Genomic DNA, 22122 nt, shown 5'->3' with positions numbered 1-22122 from the left:
GTGTAGAAGCAGATTTGTTTGTTGGTTTGGTGCACCTCTTATTTTTTTCCCTTAAAAGAAAATTAAGATATAAAGTCAAAATATAAATATAATATAAAGTAAAATATAAGGTATATTTCAGAGAATATTGCTACATAAAGCTTAATTGTGGTTGCTAATCAGTTCTCTTTATATCTTTGTGTTTCTTCTTTGTCAATAGTGTCTGCTGAGATCTTAAAAAGCAGTCTGACCACCATGGAACGTCACATTCAGAGGCTGGAGAACGACATCGAGAACTTCCCCAAAACGGACGACCAACAAGATAAGTTTGTGGAAAAGATGTCGATATCCTTTTTTCATTGTGGGCATTTTTATACTTCAAGTTGCTCCTCAAAAACATATGAATTCTGGCATATTTGGACGTTGTATGTTCCATTTCGCTAAGAGCAGTGTGTGCTGTTTGTGTTCCGCCTGGCAGCGGTAAGCAGTTTAAGTCACTTGGTGTGATAGGTGGCACCCAGGGGAACTTGGGGAATGGATCTGGCTGCCTTGCTGTGAGATGTTGATCAGATCTCCCTCTTCACTCCTCCCTGGGTCCCGAGAGTGAAATCATGCCTGTGGCTATTTTTACTGCACCCTGCCACCGCTGCCTGTCCCCTGGGGGACTCTAATAGGGGCTCTAGCCCCTCACACCAACTTATCGCCTATCCCTGATTTCATCTCCTGACCGGCCACGAGCCTCTCCACACAACCATCCGCGCACTATCTTCTCTCATGGCACCTCTCCTGTTTCGATAACAGAGTGTTTCACTTAAAGCCAAGCATCTCTGCTCCCAAATTGAATTAGCCATGTCTCTGCACTTTCTTGAATGCCCTTTCTGAGAGGAAAGGTCCTCACTGTATAGGTTTGATCAATGGTGGAAATCACTCAATACCTTCAGGCTGGGGTGCCTTTCTTGGGAAAAAAAACAGTAAAGCAGTCAGCGGTGTCTTCTTTGTTTGTCTGCAGTATTATTAAGAAAAGAAAGGATTGCTCAAGAGTAACTGAACGAGTGAGTAGGTGTTTCCATATGCTCGCACGCAAGACAGCATTTAACCTGATTTTTGCATCCTTTTGTTTGAGATTTATTAAGGCTGACTTTGCACATTGGGTGGTATAAGAGTAATAGCCTCCTAACACATTAACAATCTGCTCCCAGTCAAAGAAGGGCACTTAAATTTGTGTAATTAAAAAAACTGAAGCAGAGACCTCCCTGGCGGCAGCGGCTCGCAGGCGGAGCAGGCAGGCAAGAAAGCTACTCTGCCCCCCGATGTCAGTATTGATTCCTGCGCCCCTTCGGGAGCTACAGGCTTGAGTGAGAGGAAATGGAGAAGTGTAGATATACTGCAGCATGGCTCTCCCTCACTGTCTGGAGTTCTTCCCCTGAGTGTGGCAGAGACGCTGGCTGGCCATGACCTGAAACACCTAACTTCCCCCTCTAACACCCTTCTCGCAGTCCTACCTGATCCAGTTTGGTACCAGGAAGGAGGTTTAGTGAGATTTAATGAGATCTATTTTTGTTGTTGACTTATTTTAAGTAGGCGGGTCCTGACAGGCATGTATATTTCATTTTCCATCTGTGTTGCGTTCCATTTTGGGGTGTGTTCATAATAGTTCAAGATACAGTACATGAGGGGGGGTCATGAATATTTTGACATAGCTGTCATATTCGACCAGGAGAGGCTGGCCTGTAAACAAATACATATAGACAGGGGAGCTGCAGTTTTTCTGGATAAAAAGCACTGTAATCAAATTCAGTGAATTATGTTATATTCAAGGATTTATGATCTACATACATCCAAAGTTCTCTAAGAAACTGCATCTTGTTTTTCACATTTTGTTTACTTTTTAGCAATAAGTTCTAAGTACCAGAACATTGTTTGGATATATTAATAGAAAGAAAGCTGCAAGTCTGACACACTACAGATACACTCGTAGTATGTGGTAAAACAACGAGAAATTGAACAGAGTTAAAGGAACAACTACACATAATAATTCAAATTGAAGGCTTAAACATTACTTTATTATGGAGAAGTAACTAAGTAGATTACATAGTTTAAAGAATACTTAAGTATGATTATACTACAGAATCGTAAAAATAATCATAAAAATAGAATTACCCTAAAAGAAGACTTGTAATTAGTTATTTTGACTCCTCATGAACTCACAAGAAACAACTCATTGAGATCGTTTGAGGCATTTAAAAGTTACAGCACATTTTATCCAGAAAAAACTGTTGCTCCTCTGTTTATTTTTGTCTGTTTACAGGCCAGCCTTGACATACAATCCAACGGCCAATGTGGCGTCTACATATACACGTCTATGATGAAGACACATGGAGGCACAGGAAAGAGTCAAACAATGAAAAGTATGTTTTCATTTGTTCTCTCAGTCAGCTCCCTCGAGTGTTTGATCTGAATTTCATCTCCTGTGTATAATAAAGTTACGTAATCAATAATAATGGAAAACAGTCACAATAACAAGTTGTTCGTGAAATTTGAATTCTCCCGTGTAGTAGTGAATTTTTTATTCACTGTCTTTTATCCTGTGTAGCAGAAAACAGTTGTTATCTCCTTCAAAGTTGTTTTTGTCTTGATGCTCATAGTACGTAACAATAGGACCACATTTTAGTCGGTGCCTTTGGATCAGCTGTGGATCTGTGTATTTCATTGGGACATTTCTGTATGTGTGTGTCTCCATTTAACCCACTTCTCTGAAGTCTGTCACCCAGGACAATATTTTCTACCACTTTAAACCTCCCTAAGATATTAGATGTTGGGCTGTTTCTGTGCGCGCAGACTGTGCTTGATTTGCTGAGGTTTTTAGTAGCTTTAGTGGCTTAGGTAACACTGTGTTGCACAGCTAAGTGTTGGAACAATGGCAGTGTGAAATACAGTGCTATATTCTGGGTTGACATTTCCTTTGGTACACATAAGATAGCAGAGTCAAGGCAAACATACCTTTTTAAACTTTTCCCTGGGATTAAAAAAAAGGATGTTGGTTCCTTGAAGCGTGACAGATGGAAGAACAACAACAGCTAAAAGTCATGCATTTGATGCTCGAGCAACCCTGAAAAAGTTAAGTGAAGCTCTGTTGTCTTGACTGTTGGGCACTGTGATGAATGAGTCAGTCTGCTTGTGTGTGTGTGTGTGTGTATTACAAAGAAAGAGAGAGTCATTTCCAGTGCATGTGTAGCTGAATACCTGTGCCCCTGTTTCACTCTGACTCTTGTCAGCTTTTTTCCTAAGATTAATTTCAGGGGACCATGGTCACTGCAAGGTGTTTTAAATGTAATGTGTGCCCCAAAGTAGCATAGTTTTAATTAAACATTCAACAATGAATTATGTTTTGTTTTGTTTTTTTTCGCCGTGCATGATTAGTGTTTCTAATTTGTGTAGGCTTCAGAAATTCAGGTTTTTACCCATTAAGAAGTCTGATAAATTCTGCCGCACACCATCTGATGTGCTAACCTTTTAGAAGAAATCATTCCATGAAATATTATGAGGAGAAATTTCTACCAACAGGTCAACAACAATTATGAAATAAAGACGGAAGGAAGGGAGGAAGGAAGGAAGGAAGGAAGGAAGAAATTATTATTGTTCTACATTCACAATAGATTGCAACAAACAGTGACAAAATACCATATGAAACCAAAAACAAAAAAATTAAAGCAACACATCTGTAAAAGTGATTTCCAAGCTCAAGAAAGAAAGAAGGAAAGAAAGTAGGAAAGAAAGAAAGAAAAAAAGAAAAGAGAAGAAGAGCTTAGTGGAAGCACTTCATTTGGCTTTATTGATACATTTTTCTCTTTCCATTACTGTAATGTATGCAAATGACTGAATGGGGTGTTTGTTCAGCAGTTTAGTGATCTCTATCTGTCAGAAGTAATGGGAGCCCACAAAGGCTGTAGAGTTGAGGCACAAGCCCCCAGAGAGCCTTATTTCACCAGAGAGGCTATGGCTATCACACACACACTGTCATACACACACACTCACACTCACACTTACACTCACACACACATTTCCAGTTTCTGCTGGATATGATAGAGTAGAGCTGGAGGCTTAGCGCGGCACTCTGCATACTGGAATATTAATGGTCGTGAGGTGGCTCGATGGGGATGATGAGAGACCGGACTGAACCTTGATGGGTGCCTGGACATGTCCAATACATCTCCCCTCGCTGTACTTAATGCCTTAACCCCACCCACTGATATTTAGCTTAACCTTTTATTTCCCAGAAGGCCAGAGTCAGAGCACATCATTCTCCTCCATCTTCACACATTGAGTGACAAGCAGCTGTCCTCTGGGACCAGTTTCATTAAGATCTATGTAGACTGGGCTAACAAATTTAGCTAGTCTTAATTTTTCTCTCAGACTACTCTAATGTGAGTTGGACTGTTTGACACAAATGAATGCTTAGCTTTTTACAGTTTCTTTACACCTCTTACAGGGCTGGGCAACATGACTTAAAATTAATATGCCAATATGTTTAGGCTACTCTGCAACATGCAACACAAAACTCAATATACACATTTCTCTGAAATAATGTACCAGTTAGTGCCAACATATCAAGTCAAAGTCAAGTCAAAAAGTTTATTGTCCTGTGCATGGTTAAAATAAGTTTCCCTTGCCCAAATAAAAAGTGAAGAAAAATATCAACTATAAGAGTACACATATAAGAATATCAAAAATACAAGAGACAGGTGTACATTTATCAGGTGAGATAAAGAGAAAACAATAAAAAAAAATAGATAAAGTAACCATTAGATAATAGTAGTGTAATAAAATAGAGTAATAAAGTAAATGAGAAGCCCTGTGTAACATAACATACAATGATCTTATGTGAGGCACAGTAGCTTAAACTAATCAGCAGTGTATATAAAGTAGTTAAAACAACCTTAATGATGTATGGCAGTAAAATGTAACATATACATTAATGGAGCTGTAATATTTGTCCAAATTACACTATAGATAATAGTAAAACACTGATAGGGACCATTTTACTGCACGATGACTACTTTATGTAAATAAGCTTGATTAGAAATATAATGTTCATAATTAGTGTTATTATAGTGAGGTTGATATCAGTACTTAAAGGACCAGTCTGCCGGCTTGGGCAAAGATCCTCAGAGGGACAGAGGGGACATTATATAAGCTATATAACAACTGCACATCCAAAAATGAGTCCTGCTGTCCAAATAGGGAGTTGCAGCCATAGATTGTATATTAAATCAGCTGAAATCCTATTTACTGTATGACCAAAGATTGAAGCGAAGTTTCCCCTGCCTTCTCCTCCCCAGACATGAGGAAAGCTCAGGCAGGCTGCAGGAACACTGCAGGAGAACAAGACGAGGGCAACACTGTCATTTGATAGTAACAAACAGCGACGAGTCCTCCACTGTCACTTGATCAGCTGTTTATAACTGTCGGTTGTCTGTCAACAGAAAGCGAAGCCCCATATCCTGAAAACAAAAGCCCACTGCTCTGAAAGTACACACTCTGAAGTCAAAGTTAAGTGATTCAGTTCCTCCTGTCTACCAGACTTCATTGACAGATTGCTCAATTTAATTGTTACAAGCATCTACTCCTTCTAAAAGTTTATTAATGTTTTGTTACGTATTTATCTATATTGGAATATATTGAAATATTAGCTAGCCCAGCCTTTACCTGTTACCATCTTCTAAAATTCTTTCTAAATTTACATAATCCTCCTGTTTTCCATTTTTTTTCTTTTCAAACTATTTTACTTTTTGTTAGACAATCATTGAGTTTTGTAAAATGTCCTTGTATAGCTTTTGAATTCTTCCACAAGGCTGAATTAAAGGCCAAGTGCCTAGAAGCCATCACTCCTGACCGTGTTTTTAGTTTGAAAATAGTCTTAATGAACCCAAACATTCCTGGCAAACATGTCCTTCTTAAGATACTCAAGGACTAGGCAGTATTATCCAACTGATATCTATCTGTTAAACCGGCCTCTGACCCAAATGTACTTAATTCCTTTGGATAATTTCTATCGTGTCTATCATCACCTGCCAACACAAGCAGGTGTTCAATACAGATCCACAGTAGTTATTGATACCTGGTGGTGAATAGGAAGCTTCGAGTCGTGGGATCCTACAAAGCCCACACAGCTAATAGTGCCAGCTTCTCACACCAACTCAGTCTGCCCACACAGGGTCAGCCCAGACACACTTTTTCACGGCCCTGGGGCTAGCCTGTAATACCACCTTTGTGGCTTAAAAATCGACAGATACATTTATACAGGTACCACCTTTTTGTTGTTCTCAGACTTCAGACTGATTTAGTTCACACTTCAAAGGCAGAGGTTCACTACAATGTGTATATGGATGGCTTTTGTCAAACTGGAGCCTCTGTTGGCTTTAGGCTAGGTGTGTGTACAGGCCCAGACACAGCATTCTCTCGTATCGGCACCAGGCACTTAAGGTTAAATAAATGGTTGTTAGTGAAACAACTGTTCTATTTAGCAGGCTGCCGAGTTTCGACTGCAGAAACACCCCCTGTTAAAGGCTTGTTTTGTCTGCAGAAGCACAGTGTGTTGTTTGAAGGAGTTATCCCACTTTAGCACACCTTTATATGTTTGAATGAGAAGTAAGTCAGATTATTCACAGAATCATCATGTTTATTTCTGTATGTTTGGATACAAGAAAACTGGGTTAAAAGATGCTGGTGGCACTTTCAGCAGCTCTTTATAATTTTTAAAGCAATAAAGAAATGCAGCCCCCCAACCCCTCTCCCCCCACCAGACACACATTCTCATGCACACATAAGCTCCCTCTCTTAATCACTACCTTGCTTCGAGTCCCCCCCCCCACCCCCTCCTACCCCTTCCAACCCCAACCCGAATGTTTTCCTACGCTAATGAAATTCACTGTAAACTGTGTGGCCAATTAACTGAAGCACAGATAAACCGTGGAGCCTTTTAATTATCCAAAATTCAGTGGAAACCAGTGTAAATAAGTAGAGGTGCTTAAACCAGACTCTTTCCCTGCCAGTGAGTTCTGCGTCTGTCTCTCTCACCTCGGTGTGACTGTCCAGACTCGGATAGAGCGACAGAAAATTGCAATCACTCGAACAGTTATCTTTCATGTTGCATCCTGCGTGTCAGAAGAGATACTAAGATTTTAATTAACACATTCTAATAGGTGTGTGTCTTAAAAACCACTTGCTAAAATTAAAATTGTAATTCTAATTATGATTATTGCAAAGAAAAAAGACAGAAAATGTAAATGAAAGAAGGTTGCAGTGATTATGTTGCTGTCTTACCAAGGATTTTCGTTTTTATTTACTCAGTGCTGTCTCATTACCTCCGATGACAAATATAAAATGCAGTACCACATTTATTTTTGTTTTTAATTACCTTAAGTAAGGCGTGAACTGGCATTGTTGCAGAGCGAGTCAATTAAATTGACTTTCAAAAGTACGCTATGACTAACATTTGTATTTACAGCTTTAGAACTCCTTTGCATAACCCACTGTACCTACAGTATATCTTGTCATGCTGTTATACAGTGCTGTCCTCTGCCAAGCTTCATACTGTACAACAACCTCTCCGTTTCATTACAGTCCAGAACCTCCTATTTCCTTTAATTAATGTTGTAGTAATATCAGTTAACCAATTCACTAGGGCTTCACTGATGATTATTGTAATTTTTGATTAAACTGTTGATTTTTTTCTTAAATAATCCATTAACTATCTGGTTTATAAACCATCTGAAAACTTGAAGCTTTCTGCATCTGACCAACAGTCCAAAACACATATTGAGTTATCTATAATATAAGACTTCAGCTACCCGTTTGGTTTAACTGTAATAAGGATGCTAATAACGGTACAAAAGCGTACAAAAAGTTCAGTTACACTAATAGACATTAGAAAGGTGTTTGTGTTGGACATTGGGGGAGGGAGACAAAGCAAGAACACAGAGAAATGGAAAATATTTAAGAGCATACAGTATTTTTGAGAGGTGCTGATTATTTACATGATATGATCATATTTGTATTATTGACATGATATAAATGTCATTGTTACAATATCACAGTAATAACCATCTTTAATACGGTTCTTGTCAATACTGGTGACCAGTCAATTAATTGAGTGACTTTAATATGGAAATGAAGCCTTTTGGAGCATTTTGAGACCAGAAAACAACAATTATTGAAACAAATAAGTTTCATAAGTTTCATTGTCTGCACAAGCGTTTCACTTGCACATTTGTAAGCACCACAGTACAAGTCCTGCATTGAATATGTTACTTAAAAGGTCCAGTGTGTAAGATCTATTTGGATAATATTCATAACTATGTTTTCATTAGCATATAATCACCTGGAATTAAGAACAATTGTGTTTTCGTTATATTTCTATAGTAGCTCAGAACAGACAAAACAAAGAAACAGATACAGACTTTTGCATTTTAGTACAAAAGTATTAGCATCAAAATTTACTCAAAGTATGAAAAGTAAAACTATGCAGAATGGCCCTTTTTCGGAATAATATTATATTACTGGCATATAATTATTGATGCATTAAAAACTTGGGACCTAGACAATTCATGGCAATAGTTTTTAGATCAGTTCAAGTCATTGTGTAAAATGTGACCTTAGAAATAACAATCAAGTTAGGACAAAGTAAACAGATTCTCAGTACAGACATTATGTAGAGATCTGAACCTTATGACACTTGAAGGCAAGGACATGAAGAAATATACTGCAGTTTCAGCACGTAATGTCTCTCCATTTGACGACAGATGTTTGAATTTGGCTCAGACACCTCTGCCTCTCTGAGCAAAATTTGAACCAAATGAGACACACATCAGCCATATATCAAACTCTGATGAAGCCAAAAAAGTCAAGTGATAGATTTCACTGAATACACATGCACTGCTTTCCTCTCAAACAAAAAAATATGTCGCAATTGCCTCATCTTTGGGACATCGCGTTCACTGCCTGACAGAGGACCATTTCGGCACCCTCTAGTCATATGAGTGAAATCCCCAGAAGTTGGCCAATCAGTATCTTGTTAGGCTGTGACACACGGCCTGATGTGGCAGCTCCATTAACCAGTAGAGTAAGCTTGCTGACAGGCTGCGTGGACTGCAGCTCCCAGGGGCATGTGGGGGTGTGGCGCTGGAGTACTGGGGGTGCACCCATGATGTAAACTGGATCTCCTCCTTTGCTCCTGAGTGAACAACTGTCATATTCCACTGATGAAGCCTCCATGCCCTGCCAGTCTTGAGGGCGGTCCTTTGGGATCAGGTTGTGTCTTGTTGGGATTCTGGGTTGCTCTTCTGCGATCTAAAATGCCTCCTTACACACCTCCTGTGTTCATGCTTATGCTTGATGTGTAAAGTTGATACACAGGACACAGAGTCAACTGCTAATATGCAGTATATTCAGTGCAACGTATATGAATAAGGTGGAAAGCCTCCATGAAACAGGCTATGGTGTTCTGAGTGGAGTTATTTGTTTGGTTAATCTGTTTTATCTTCATGTCTCCATGTGTTGCTCTGCTGCTATAGCTTTGCCCCTACTGGCCAAGGTCTCCGCTGATTATTTCTGCTCTACAGAAAGTCAGGCTAAGGACCCAGTGGCAGCAGCACCAATCTGCACCTCATTACTTCCCCAAAAGGCCTGAGCTTAGTGCAGGGTAATAGACAGAGGCCCAGCCGCCCTCATTTGTCATGGGCTCCTGGGTTTGATGCAAAGCCCCCCTTGAGCACTTGTTGCTGAGCTCTAATCCTGCAGTAGACACCAGCCACGCTTCTCTGCTTAGCCATCCCCACTCTCCACCGTCATGGCTCATGATTTCACTTTCATTTGATGTTTTAATGAAATCCCTGAGACTCAGTTGAATGGCAGGCCCATTGTTGGCAAATTATTCTATCAAATGCAAGTGGAAGGGGAACGTGACTGGAGTTATTTGTCTAGTAAATATGAGCCACCGAGGGTTTACCGTGTTTTTCAGCGTGTGAATCCACAATGGAAGATGAGTTAAATGACGCAGGTTGACTCACAGGAAAATACATGTAGACAAAATAGCACACAGAATGCTTTTCATATGCTCTCAACTGCCTCCTCTTGCATTATCCATTCATGTAATTTCTGTAAATAGCAAATAATAATACTACAGCTGCTAAAGCAGAAATTAATTGTAAGATGAGTTGGGTGAAATGTACTTAAAGCTAGTAGATAGTGTACAGAGCAGACATTTATACAGCGGCTGACATTTATTTCTGTGCAGACCATAGCACCCTTTTTGTTGTGCCTTATTGCAAAGACGTGCTACGGGGCATCGCCCAAAAAGGCTGAGGAAAGGCCCTTGATGAAAAGGCCCGAGTATCATTAGCTGAAGTTGCTGTGTGTGCCAGTTGAAAGCCTCTCTAAAATGTAAATCAAACTAATGCCCAAACACTTCCTCTCCCCTCCCCACTGTAATGTTATTCCTTTCTTGCTGATGCTGTCGAGGGAATACGGTGTTGTTCTGCTGTTTGCTGCCGGACTCTCTGTTGATTTCTAACTTTGCTCTGCTGTGGCTATCCCTCCTCTCCCCTGACAGGTCCCAGAGATCACTGTGTCTGCCTGACTGCAGGCCATCTCTCCTGCAGCCTGCTCATATTCATGGCCCCACAAGCGATTAGCCGAACTTATTGACTGCAATTGCACGCTTTGGAGCAATTAGGTGCTTCATTATGCAAATAAAGTGCACTAATTGCCTCACGTTTGCTAATTGATTATAAGATACGGTATATGGTCGACATTAGGGTTGACTCCTTCAAAAAAGATTTGGCCTTCAACAGTTTAAGCCATGCACTTTGCAGATAAATTAATGATGGCAAATAACACAGTGCGCCATTTACCCGGTGTGTCACTATGCACGCGGTTCTGCAAATTTGAGGCACAATAGAAAAGTCGGAGGAGAAAGAGATCTCTAATTAAAATGAATCCGTGACAGTCAGAAACACTAACAGTTACAAACGGCAATCTGATGGTAGTCAACAGGGGATTCTCCATTAATTGGCAAAATGAGGCTCATCAATCACACAGAGGGAGAATGCTGCACCGACAGTATCCTGTCAGAGTCACCCACTGTGGGGGGAGCAGCATGACGTGTGTCTCAGGGACAGAGTCATGTAGAGAAGGAACAGGCTCTCTCTCCCTCTCCCCCGACTCTGTTTCTCACCACATGTGGCTCTCAGTAGACATCTCTCCAACTCATTCTGACAGGCTTTGTTTTTCCTTGTCGCATTTCAAATGGGGATTGGCTGGCATTCTCTGCCAGTCAAGGCCGAGACAGAATTGTCAAAACACACTGTTGAATTTCAGCTTTTAGAGGATATTCTTTGCTGATGACATGTGCTGAGAGGCTTGTAACTCCACACTCCCGCTCCTCATTCAAGCACTCAATGAAAATACTGGTGATGCTGCTGATCCTCTATTCAGGACCTTGATATTTTTATTGGACTTTTTAAAAAATGTGTTTTTTCCTCCCAATACTGAGAACCATCTCTGAAGTCTTAATTGGCAGGAATGTTTGACTGTTTCTCTGCTATGAACAGTCAAAAGCTGGCACGGTATAGCAGCAGTGTATGAACTTTGTATGAACCTAACAAGAATAGTGATGTGCCTGTTCTTATGGTTCCGCACTTGAAACATCTGTGGCTGTGGGCGTTGTGTTTTTGGGTTAAAAACACTTTGATGGAATTTCTTTAAACTCGGCAACCATGTCCACTTGAACTGATTAAAAGTTCAAGGTCACTGTGACCCCACTTCTGTTCCATTTTCATGAAAGTGATATCTTAGAAATACCTTGGGGGAATTTCATTACATCTGGCACAAACATCCACATGGACTCAACGATTAAGTGATTAGATTTTGATCATTAAAGGTCAAACTTTAAGGTCACTGTTATCTGAAGTCCATCCATCCCAGTCTCATGAACGTGTTGACAGAATTTATTAAGCTTGGTACACATGTCCACTTGGACTCAAAGATAAATTGATTCAATTCTGGTGGACAGAGGTCAAAGCTCAAGTTCACTGTGACCTCACATCCTTCCCATTCTCGTCAGTGCAATATCTCAGGAGGGTATCTGGAAGGAAATTCATTACATGCGATGCAAACGTCCACTTAAACTTAAGGATTAACTGATGCAATTTTGGGGTCAAGGGGCACTGTGACCTCACAGAACTTCTTTTTGTGAGGTTATAGTGTCCATGCTCATTTTTGTTTTTTTGTTTTTTTCAAGAATTCAGCAGCTAATCATGACAGAATCCACACAAATGTTGAACAGGATAAAATGATGAGATAATGATGTTTTATATAACGTCAACTTCACTGTAACATCATGATGTTCTAAAAATAGTCTCTAAATTAAGACAGTATGTTTCTCTCTAGAAAGTATTCACTGGAATCACAAATGTAATTATAGGGCTAAAAAAAACTACACTAAATATTTTTACGAAATTATTTCAATGTCTTCCTTTGTCCCTCTACATTATAGATTAATACTGGAGACATCAAACTTTGAAATGTTGAATTATATGGAATATGTAGTAAGCAAAAAAATGAAACAAAGCAAAATTTTTACTTTTTCTTCCTTCATAAAAATAAAGAAAACAAATATTTAAAGGGAAGTATTTTCAATTTTTTTGACATTATACATACTTGTCTACACTGGTCTGGTTGGTGGAGGCATAACACCACAAGGCGGTAATTCTAGTACTAGTATTCTGATAACAAATGCCAGGACACGTAACATACATACCCCCTCTGCCTACAGGTCAATAAATATAGCCAGGCAATAATTGACTGTTTTGTCAATGGAGTGAATCAATGATTGTGCCTAGTGTGTATGTAACTTCCTGTGTTTAGAGCAATCACAAGAAAAGCGAGGCTTGAAATAGTCATTGGTTTATATTGCTTCTCTGTTTCATCTTCTAATTTTGTTCTGTTGTACCTAAATAGCACAGACCAACGGACTTGGCAAAAAGACTGTAATGTTAACTGACATGTGTAAACACTCCCACATTCACACATACATTGTGGTTGTTGTATGTTGATCATTACCTCTTTCCAAATGCATTGAACTGATAATATGTCAGGCGTGTTGTGGCAAATGGAGTATTCACAACTAGCTGTCACCGGCAGGGCTAATAGACCACGAGTCAAAACAGCAGTCATGCCTGTGTGGGTTTTTATTGACAATTAACCCCCAATTAGAAGCGAGGATAGATAGGGTGACCTCCAGAAGTGCTAGTGGTTGTGTTGATGATGGCTTCTCCATGAACATGATTACATGATATAAGCCAGTTTGCTGTGAAGAGACCTCTGGCTGGTGACAGATGAAACATTTAATACATTGATTTTAGCTGCAGTATCATAGACATAAAAGTGAAGGTGGATGAGAAACATTTGTGTTTCAAATCCAGTTTTTCCTCACTCTATTTTCTCTCTTTTTCTCACTGTCACACACACACACACACACACACACACACACACACACACACAGACAGACACACATGCACAGACTGTTGTTGCTGGTGGGTCTAAGCCCTGTCATTTAACAGCAACAGGGATGTGTGAGACACATCTGCTACCTGAACCAGCAGCTGACCTTGAATTGACTTTCCGTGATGAAGACTTATGGTTGATCCCTGGGCTTTTTGCCTTGATGCCTTGCAGCTTTCCATCCTGACTTAAGAACATGGGTAAGAACCATAGAGACCACACATCTCTCTGTTGCTCTCCTTGCTTTCTTATTTTCCTGTGCCACGACTTTCAAGGGTGCCCGTGCAGATGGTTATGCAGTTGTTCTCAACATGTATGAAAACCCCTTGAGTCTCTGCACATTCTCTTGTGCTCACAAAAATTACTTTAATAATATATAAGTACATAAGTGGTATTTTCTTTTTATCTAAAATCTTGGCAGACAGGAGTACTCTTGAAAATCAAAGTGACTTTTATGCTTTCATACAGGCTGTCTGTATGAAAGCATACATTTTGAAAAACTGAAATTCATTTTGCAAAAATATTGACTCTTCTCTACTCACATGGGCTGTCTTGTCATTGGCTTGTTATTCCATCTGGCAAGAAAAAAGTATAAATTCTCTCTTTTCTATAAATAAAAGTGCGCTTTTCAGTACTCCTTCTCACCGGTGTGCATTGACAGGATGTAAACAGCATTCTCAAGGAGAACACACCCTTAAATTCATGCTTAAATTTCTCTCTTCATAGTGGAAGTTTTGAGGAAAAACTAATGGTTATAATTGCAATTTAATGATTTTATTTTATTTCTGTTTGAGAAACATACCCAGAGTCTCTGAAGTGGAATAAAGTGTCTTTTAGTGTGTATTTTGCTCTTTTCTAGACCATCACATAACTAAAATTGCAACATAATATAAGCGCAAAACGAAAATACCCCACAGTTTGCATAGAAAATACTTTAATATTTATCATGTGTCATCAAGGCTATGGAAGCTTAATTGATTGCATAGAAATGCATTGAAGCTACTAAAAGGAGCTTCATATTGGAGGCCCTGTAGACAAAAGCGGTAGTGTTTTCACAGTAATAACAATAAAATACATCAGGAATACAATGATCTAAAAGAACATCTCTTCCTGCTTCTCATTTAAGTGGCTAACATATGACTCATTGTAACTTTTGCTGGCAAAATACAAACAGGCTTGTTTGATCTGATTTCAAGGAAAAGCTGACTCGGTGGCAGGCATCAAGCATAACTATATAGAAATAGCCAGTCTTCTCACGGATGGTCTTGTTTGCGTATGTAGGTCATATAGAGGGATCAGTATGAAACTGAGACTGTTTCATAACCAGTCAAAAACTCTTTGTAGCAGCTTTAATTTGATTCATGGATTCTTCTGGAGCGTATCTGAGGCCTGGCAGGTTGACTCACGAGTACCTGAGATCAGCGATACCATTAGATGATATACTTCTTTAAAATGTTTCAAGCCTCTTACATACATAAAGAAGTCTACAACTCCCAAGAAACATTCTGATCTAACCCTAACCCTTTTTTAACTGCAACTTTTGACGTGAGATAGTAATATAAACACAGGTGTTAAATGATACTAATTAAGGTTTCATTCTGTTCAGGTCAAACAGAGTCAGGGTGCTGCTATTGTGCATGTTGGCTCACTGGAAAGCTTCTGCTACATTGAATAAAATACAGTGTTAATTAGCACTATTGGTAAATACTGCGCTTACTATTTCATATCAATATGGCTGCTGTGAAAAGGGTCTATACTGTATTCTGTTGCACAGAAATGAGGCTGATGATGCTAATGCTTTAGAGAAACCTGATAATTCATTTGGAATCAATTCTCCCGCAGTTAAAATCAATTCACACACATCAATATTAGATGACTTCAGCAACTATGGTGTGGTGTTTTGTTCCCAATGGCAACAATGAAGAAATGATCTGAATAAGCTACAGCTCTGATTTGCACCTCTGGCTAGAATCTTCTCCATGGCAACAGCCACTGAGGCTGATGGGTGCTCACCAGCTCGCCAAACTGATGGAGAAAACGTGACTTTTCTGAAATAAATCTGGAATATGTTAGAAAAATGCCCATAACATAAAACTATATTATTGTAAAGGAGGCTCCCATCTCTCTATACCACGTTAGATTGAGAAACTTTGAGCTTTTTGGGCAAAGAAATGGGTGAAAAATGCTTTTTGAACGAGCAGCTCCTCCTACTTCACAACATTACACCCGAACTGTTGCGTGATAATGAGATTGTTTGTCAAAATATGTTGTTTTCTATTTTTGATTTTTTAAACCACATGCACACCTCCATCCTTACAAGCCTACAGTGCAGAGATGTTTTAACACACTAACAACTGTGCCAACTGTAATGCAGATTCAAGCACATTTCTGTCCAACCGTGTCCCGCTGTTACAAGTCACAGAGCGGGCACAGGTGTGAAAACACACATCCAGAGGTGTAGGTAGGAACAGGCGTTAACTGGAGGGACACATCGGTTTGGTGCTGCCACAGCTCAGTGGTGATGAGGTGTTGTTGCACAGCAACACTCTACGTTTGCTATCATCAAAACACTGACCTATTGGAGATGTGCATGTTGTCTGTAAAAATGTAGTCAAATAAGATCTCCACCACAGAGGAGCAGATCATGGCCCCAATCACTGGGACTGAAAACCACATTGTTTCTAGAGGTGGTGTTGCAAAATAAAGACTATCTGGAGCAATTTGAATGACTGACTGCAGTTGTTATGCGCTCTGTGGGCTGAAAGCGCTTGTGGGGCGTGTTTTTGATGGATAGCACAGCAGAGGTTAGGATGCCTCAGGCTTGTTTGATCCAGTGGTCGTATTCTTAAACCTCTGTGAGCAAGGTCATGATGCTCCATCTGAAATATAATTCTATTTGCATGTGCTCCATTGCCCTACTCCTACAGTTTGTATGTACAAATCAGATTTTTAAAGACTGACTAAAATGAAATTTCCAGTATGATGCGACTGTCTGACTCTATTACACTGTGTATCACTTTTATGCCAATAATGGTAGTTTTTAAAGTGTGACACTTTTTTTCTATACATGGCTCACAACTTTTATTCCTTTGCAAAAAGAGATGGACCTGGAGATTATTATTAATTATTATTAATTATAAACAAGACTGTAGCGACCAGTTTGTCCTGTTATTACCAACTAGGCTATATATTTTCATTATTCAAAGACTTCTCATTATTGCATATGTTCAGGGAGACTGCCTACAGTTGTATGTAATTATTGACTACATAATGCACAAAAATCATGATGCTGCTGTCTGCTTGGGGAAAAAAAAAAAGCCCGTAATCGCCCACTTGAACCTTTGAACTACCTGATCAACCTTCATCATCGCTCTGTAGCCTTTAGTATAATTATGTTTTGTTTTTTCTTTTTTTTTTCTAGCCTACACAGAATCGGCATGTTTGAGACTCAGTACTTTCATTATAATTAACACATTCTTTAGCTGTTGAGTCTTCATTTCATCTAGACTACCTACTGTTATTTTATGTGTCTGTTGCTTAAATAAATCTAAAACCGGGCATTTCAGTTTAATGATACATAAAAAATAAGTGAGTGTGTATTCAGCATCCTTCTCAGAAGGCAGTACTTAGAGTAAAACTTAAAAATGCCATTAAAATTTAAGCCCATACCTTTTTATGTCCATTATGGATTTTACCATTCTCCCTCTTTTGCATGTCACTGAGATAGTACAGTTGAAAAAAAATGACTTATAAGACTAATTTTAGCATTCCTATGGGTTGGATTGCCATGGTTACAAATGAAGCTTCTGTGCTTTGGAACATTCGGGTCAACTCCAGTTTAAGCCTCACAGCAATATTAACATCATTAATATTAATTACAGGATTGAGTGTTGCTTTTTGTTACACTACATTTTCTGACATACAAAATGTTAACAGGAGTTGCCAGTGCCTCCATGTTTAGGGTTATGTACTTAATTTATGGATATCATTATTGTGTAACCTTTGACAGTGCGGAGAAGAGTCTTGCTTTTTCATTTGAGCATCCTGTACTCAGCTAAGGTATCTTAAAGAGGAATAATGTAGATTGAAATTCAGTTAATAAAGGGAAAGTGGGGTTGTATGAGGTACTCATCTATAGTCAGTGTATTACCTACAGTACCTACATGTCTTTACTTTGCGGGCAGGCAGGCTTTTCTGATGGGAAACTGTTGTTATACAGGCCAAATATCGCTCTGTCCGAACCAACCAAAGTCCATAGGCGAGGTCAGTAATTTTACCTCACAGAACATCGGGGATGCTGGTCTACTCCTGTGTTCTGCAAGGTAAAAAATTTAGATTTTGCCCATGGAGTTTGGTTAGTTTGGACAGAGTGATAATATGTTTGGTTTCCAGTTAGCAAAGGCAATGTAAATTGCATGTAAATTGGAAATATTCTAAATATACCATAGACTTAAACTGATATATTTTTTCACACTTTTTTCTTTTTTATTGTTTATGAGAAAAAAAATATTTAAGGGACTGAGAGCATGATGATTTGAATACAATAAAATGCTTCTTTTAATTCAAAGTCAAACTGCAGATCTTGAAGTTAGCCACTGAAATAGGTTACTCTATATTCCGCAAGTGTTTGCATAATTTATTAATTTATATGTTTATAATAGTTGTAAAGTAATAATTGTCATCAGGTCTAGATGTTAGCCAGAAAACATAGTAGTGGGGGTTAAGCTGAGAAGTTTGTACTATCAGAGAGTGACAGTCGTTGTGTTTGTGTGTGTCTGTGTGTGTGTGTGTGTGTGTGTGTGGTGCTGTTTTGGGGAGAGTCAGATTGTGTATACATGAGGTAGCTGCAAGGCAGTACAGAATGATAGCTGTGAATGAGGCATTTTCCATTGAAGTGATTAAAATGATTGAGGACAGTGGTGAACTCATTCATCTCTGAGCAAGGTGATGAGGGACATTCTGTATGTGTGAGTGTCTGAGAGAAAAGTGCCTCGATGCATTCACGTATATGTGAGAGCCTGTATGTGTGTGTGTGTGTGTGCTTATGTGTCACAGATGTAGAACAAGTTGTGAAATGGGACTGGCGTGGGGACGGCCAGAGAGATGTGGAGCGATGCCCACAGGAGGGCCGTGTCTTTTCACTGTACATCTGAGCAGACAGCCAAATATTTATCACCACCCACCGCAGTCTGCATTCTACATTTTAATTTGACCTTCATCAGAACAAAGTAAGAAAAAAAAAAATCCTCATTGCCAACCTCAGCGTCTGTTGTTTTGTTGTTTTATTTTTAACATCTGTTTTTGTTTATTCTAACAGGCTTGGGGAGTAACAGATTACATGTAACAAGAGTACGTAGTTAGTATACACAAAGGTAACTATTCTGTTACTGTTACAGGAAAAAGATGTAATCAGATTACAGATATGTTTAGTAAAAATTGGGGTTATCAGCAAGATTTTAAAATACACTGTAAAGAGGAGTGTACTGCCGTTAACAGTGTGCACACATTGCAACACTTCAGAGTCTCAGTGAAACCAGCTAATCTTACAGTCGATTCAAGATCAAGACCTCTAGTGAATAAATGCTTCATTGAGTGTAAATGTCAGCACAATTTTGCCTTTAAATCAGAAAAGAGGAGCAACATCACAGTTCATAATAGGGGTAGACTGTGTATTCCAGCTGTGAAAATAATGTCATTGTCTTAGGACTTGACATCTAATTTAAAGAAATATTTACAGGTAACATGTACTGCTATTATTAGCCACACAGAGCAACCGCTGATGTCAGGTTCACCGACTGATCCAGAGTTTTTCCCAGCTCTAAATGAGGCTGAGGTGGTACCATCATGATAATGTGCTTGTGCATGTGCATGTGTGGCGTGCCTTCACCTGGGTTAAGCAGACATTTTTCATAAGGAAAGTGTTTTAGGAATTCTACTAAATATGACTGGAAAAAATGAGAATTATCATATTATTAAGTAAAAAATGTGTAAATGTGTATAATAAATGTAAATGTTCATTCACCCATAACAAAGGAAGGAATAGCTGGACAAACAATCAGAAACCTAACAGCAAATATAAAAGATATTAGGCAAAAAAAAGACTGTATTTGGTATTGAGGTAATCCAAAAGTAATGGGAAGTAATCATTACAGTGCTTTAATATTGTCATCTTTGGATCAGGTTATTGATTACATTTTTAACAGGTAGTTAACTGTATCAGAATATATTTTTAGAGTATCCCTCCCAACCCTGTATTCTAAAATGGAAACACAAAAGACAGGAGAAGCAATAGTCGAGCAGGAGTTCCTTGAGGTTTCCGTGGATGTGATTAAACTGGACTTTAATCAGTTTGTCTCCTCTGTTCAGCAGATTCTCTTTAATTACCTCAGCAAGGGGAGAGAGTGGGTGGTGCAGGTTGTCTTGTGTGTGGCGTGTGTGTTTTTTTCCCTCTTGCAGCAGGTGATGGTTAGTAGGTGGAGTAGCTATTTTTGATAGTATTAGCATTTCAGTTCTACCTCTACTTGACACAAAGGTTAAACCACACCCTGTACTTCAAATGTAAGTAGAGCTCGCATCAGTGGCCTTGTTGGCTACACATAACCACTCTCAAGCACATTAAGTGTATGTCTAAACCCACTTAGCATTGGCAGTCTTGTGAAAGTGTTGATTTGAGGTCTATGGGTTCATGTTTCCCTCCTCTTTCTCTCTCTGTCTCTCGTTCACTCCACCCCTGCCTCTCCCATCAACCGCTCTAATCTCCTGAATGCCATCCACACTCACCGTTCATCCCCTGCCTTTAGGATTGGTTTCACACAGTGATCCCCTCACTGACCAGACAGACGACTCGACAATTAACCTCCGAGGTTGACCTGAAATATCTCAGACCCTCTCCCTTCAGCATCCTTATTGGCCTCTAATAGATTTCTAACGGGTTGAAAAAAGTGGATTGAATTCCACCCGTCCAACCCGTAGGCGCTGTGCAGGAATACTGTTCAGTTTGTTGTCTTTTTTTTTTTTTTTTCCTTGCTAAATACCACAGTCGTGACTGTGGTGGGGGATGCTCTCTGAGCTGAATGTGTAATGATAGGGCCAGGCTGGTGATACATAGCTCCAATGTGTTAATAATGGCATTAGACTTTGTAGCATTCTTCACAGAATCATTCCACCGATTGCTTCTCCATTTCCATCCTGTTAAAGCCCTCCATTTTGGTTATTGTGCTAATAGCCAAAAAGCACTCTGCTGGAGCCAGTTTGACTGAAACTGTATTCCCCATGAAGAAGATTAGTCCCTGTGTTATTTAATGTCACTTTAGCCATTATTGCAGGATTTACAGCCGACGCCGTCTCTGTTCCCCTACCTTTCTGGTCATCATCCCACACAGGGCTGTGGATGTGCCCTGCTGTGCTGTGGACACAGGTTGGCAATCCACTGATTCCCATCTCTCTGTGCTTTTCACTGAAGCTGAATGACGCCCTAAGTGATCTTTCACTGCATCACTTTGTGCACTGTATGCTGGGTTTTTTTCATTAAGTTATGCCTTGAAAACGAATCTACCTGCTGTCAGGCAGAGGGGTTTAAATAACACTGTGTATACATGTGTGTGTATGCATGTGTGTATGGCCATTGTGTTGGTAGTTGGAGGGAGAGCATGTGCAGATCAGATTGTAACCAGTAAGGTAATGATTCATAAGACAGCCAGTAGGACTTATCCACTAATAGATCTCCTGGGAGATAACCTAATCCCCCAACAATATCTCCTTATCATATTACAAGTGAACTATGTACAGAATGGGCTTTTCTATCCACAAATGAATACTAAGCCCTATACTTACCTTTAAGCTTATTAGATTTGATCTGAAACAGAGCAGTATCAAGTATTTTCCCTGATGCAAGGCTGATCAGAGATAATAATCCTGTCTGAGATTAGTTTTAATTTCACACTCTACCGATTGCTGTGACTTTATATAAAATAATGTATGTTTTTCCCCAAAGCTGGAGTATTTAAAAACATTCATGAAAAGACTAAAATTGGGTTCATTATAGTTAATGAAGTAGATTCCATACTGGAGGTTCACTACATACTGCGGGACAGTAAATACACTATGTAATCTGTTCATTGAGTGCTTTTGTCATCCACCGAGATCACACGAGGAAGCTTGTCGGAGGCAAATGAAAGTTAGACTTCTTTTCAAGGTGCGGATTGGAGATTAGTAGTAATGCTCATCTCTATCTTTCTGTCCGCTTTCACAGAGATGATACGATTTGCAAAAGATGAGGACCCCCCTCCTCCGTAACTCCCTCTGTCTCCCTCACCCATCTATTACTTCCTCATCCTCACTCTCTCATGTCACCCATCTCCTTTCTTCTCTTAATCCCTTTCTCTCAGATTGACTAAGCTCCAAAGTGGGTTGCTAACTCTTTTCAGGATTCCAAGAAGAAGAGATTTTATGAGTGAGAAGATATTCTGAGCAGAGCCCCAAATGGTTTTCGCGTTGCCACACAGATTCCCAGGGCAGCCATTAGATTTTTGGAGTACTTCATTTTTCTTCACATACTTGAGACCACAGATTTGATTAACAGTC

At 39.4% G+C, this 22122-nt stretch overlaps 1 protein-coding gene across 1 annotated transcript in view; it reads left to right on the top strand.

Moving 5' to 3' along the window:
* The window catches only part of diaph2 (diaphanous-related formin 2), a 520520-nt gene that overhangs the window by 384836 nt on the left and 113562 nt on the right, over positions 1 to 22122 (top strand). The window contains exon 26 of the mRNA XM_084719553.1: positions 200 to 324. Within this exon, the coding sequence (XP_084575679.1) occupies positions 200 to 324 (125 nt within the window). The remainder of the gene's footprint in view (positions 1 to 199; positions 325 to 22122) is intronic.

The sequence above is a fragment of the Lutjanus erythropterus genome, chromosome 5 (assembly GCF_056507025.1).
Source record: "Lutjanus erythropterus isolate fLutEry1 chromosome 5, fLutEry1.hap2, whole genome shotgun sequence".
Classification (NCBI taxonomy): domain Eukaryota; kingdom Metazoa; phylum Chordata; class Actinopteri; order Lutjaniformes; family Lutjanidae; genus Lutjanus; species Lutjanus erythropterus.
The sequence above is the reverse complement of the archived record's forward strand: the minus strand, read 5'-3'. Positions and strand labels throughout refer to the sequence as shown.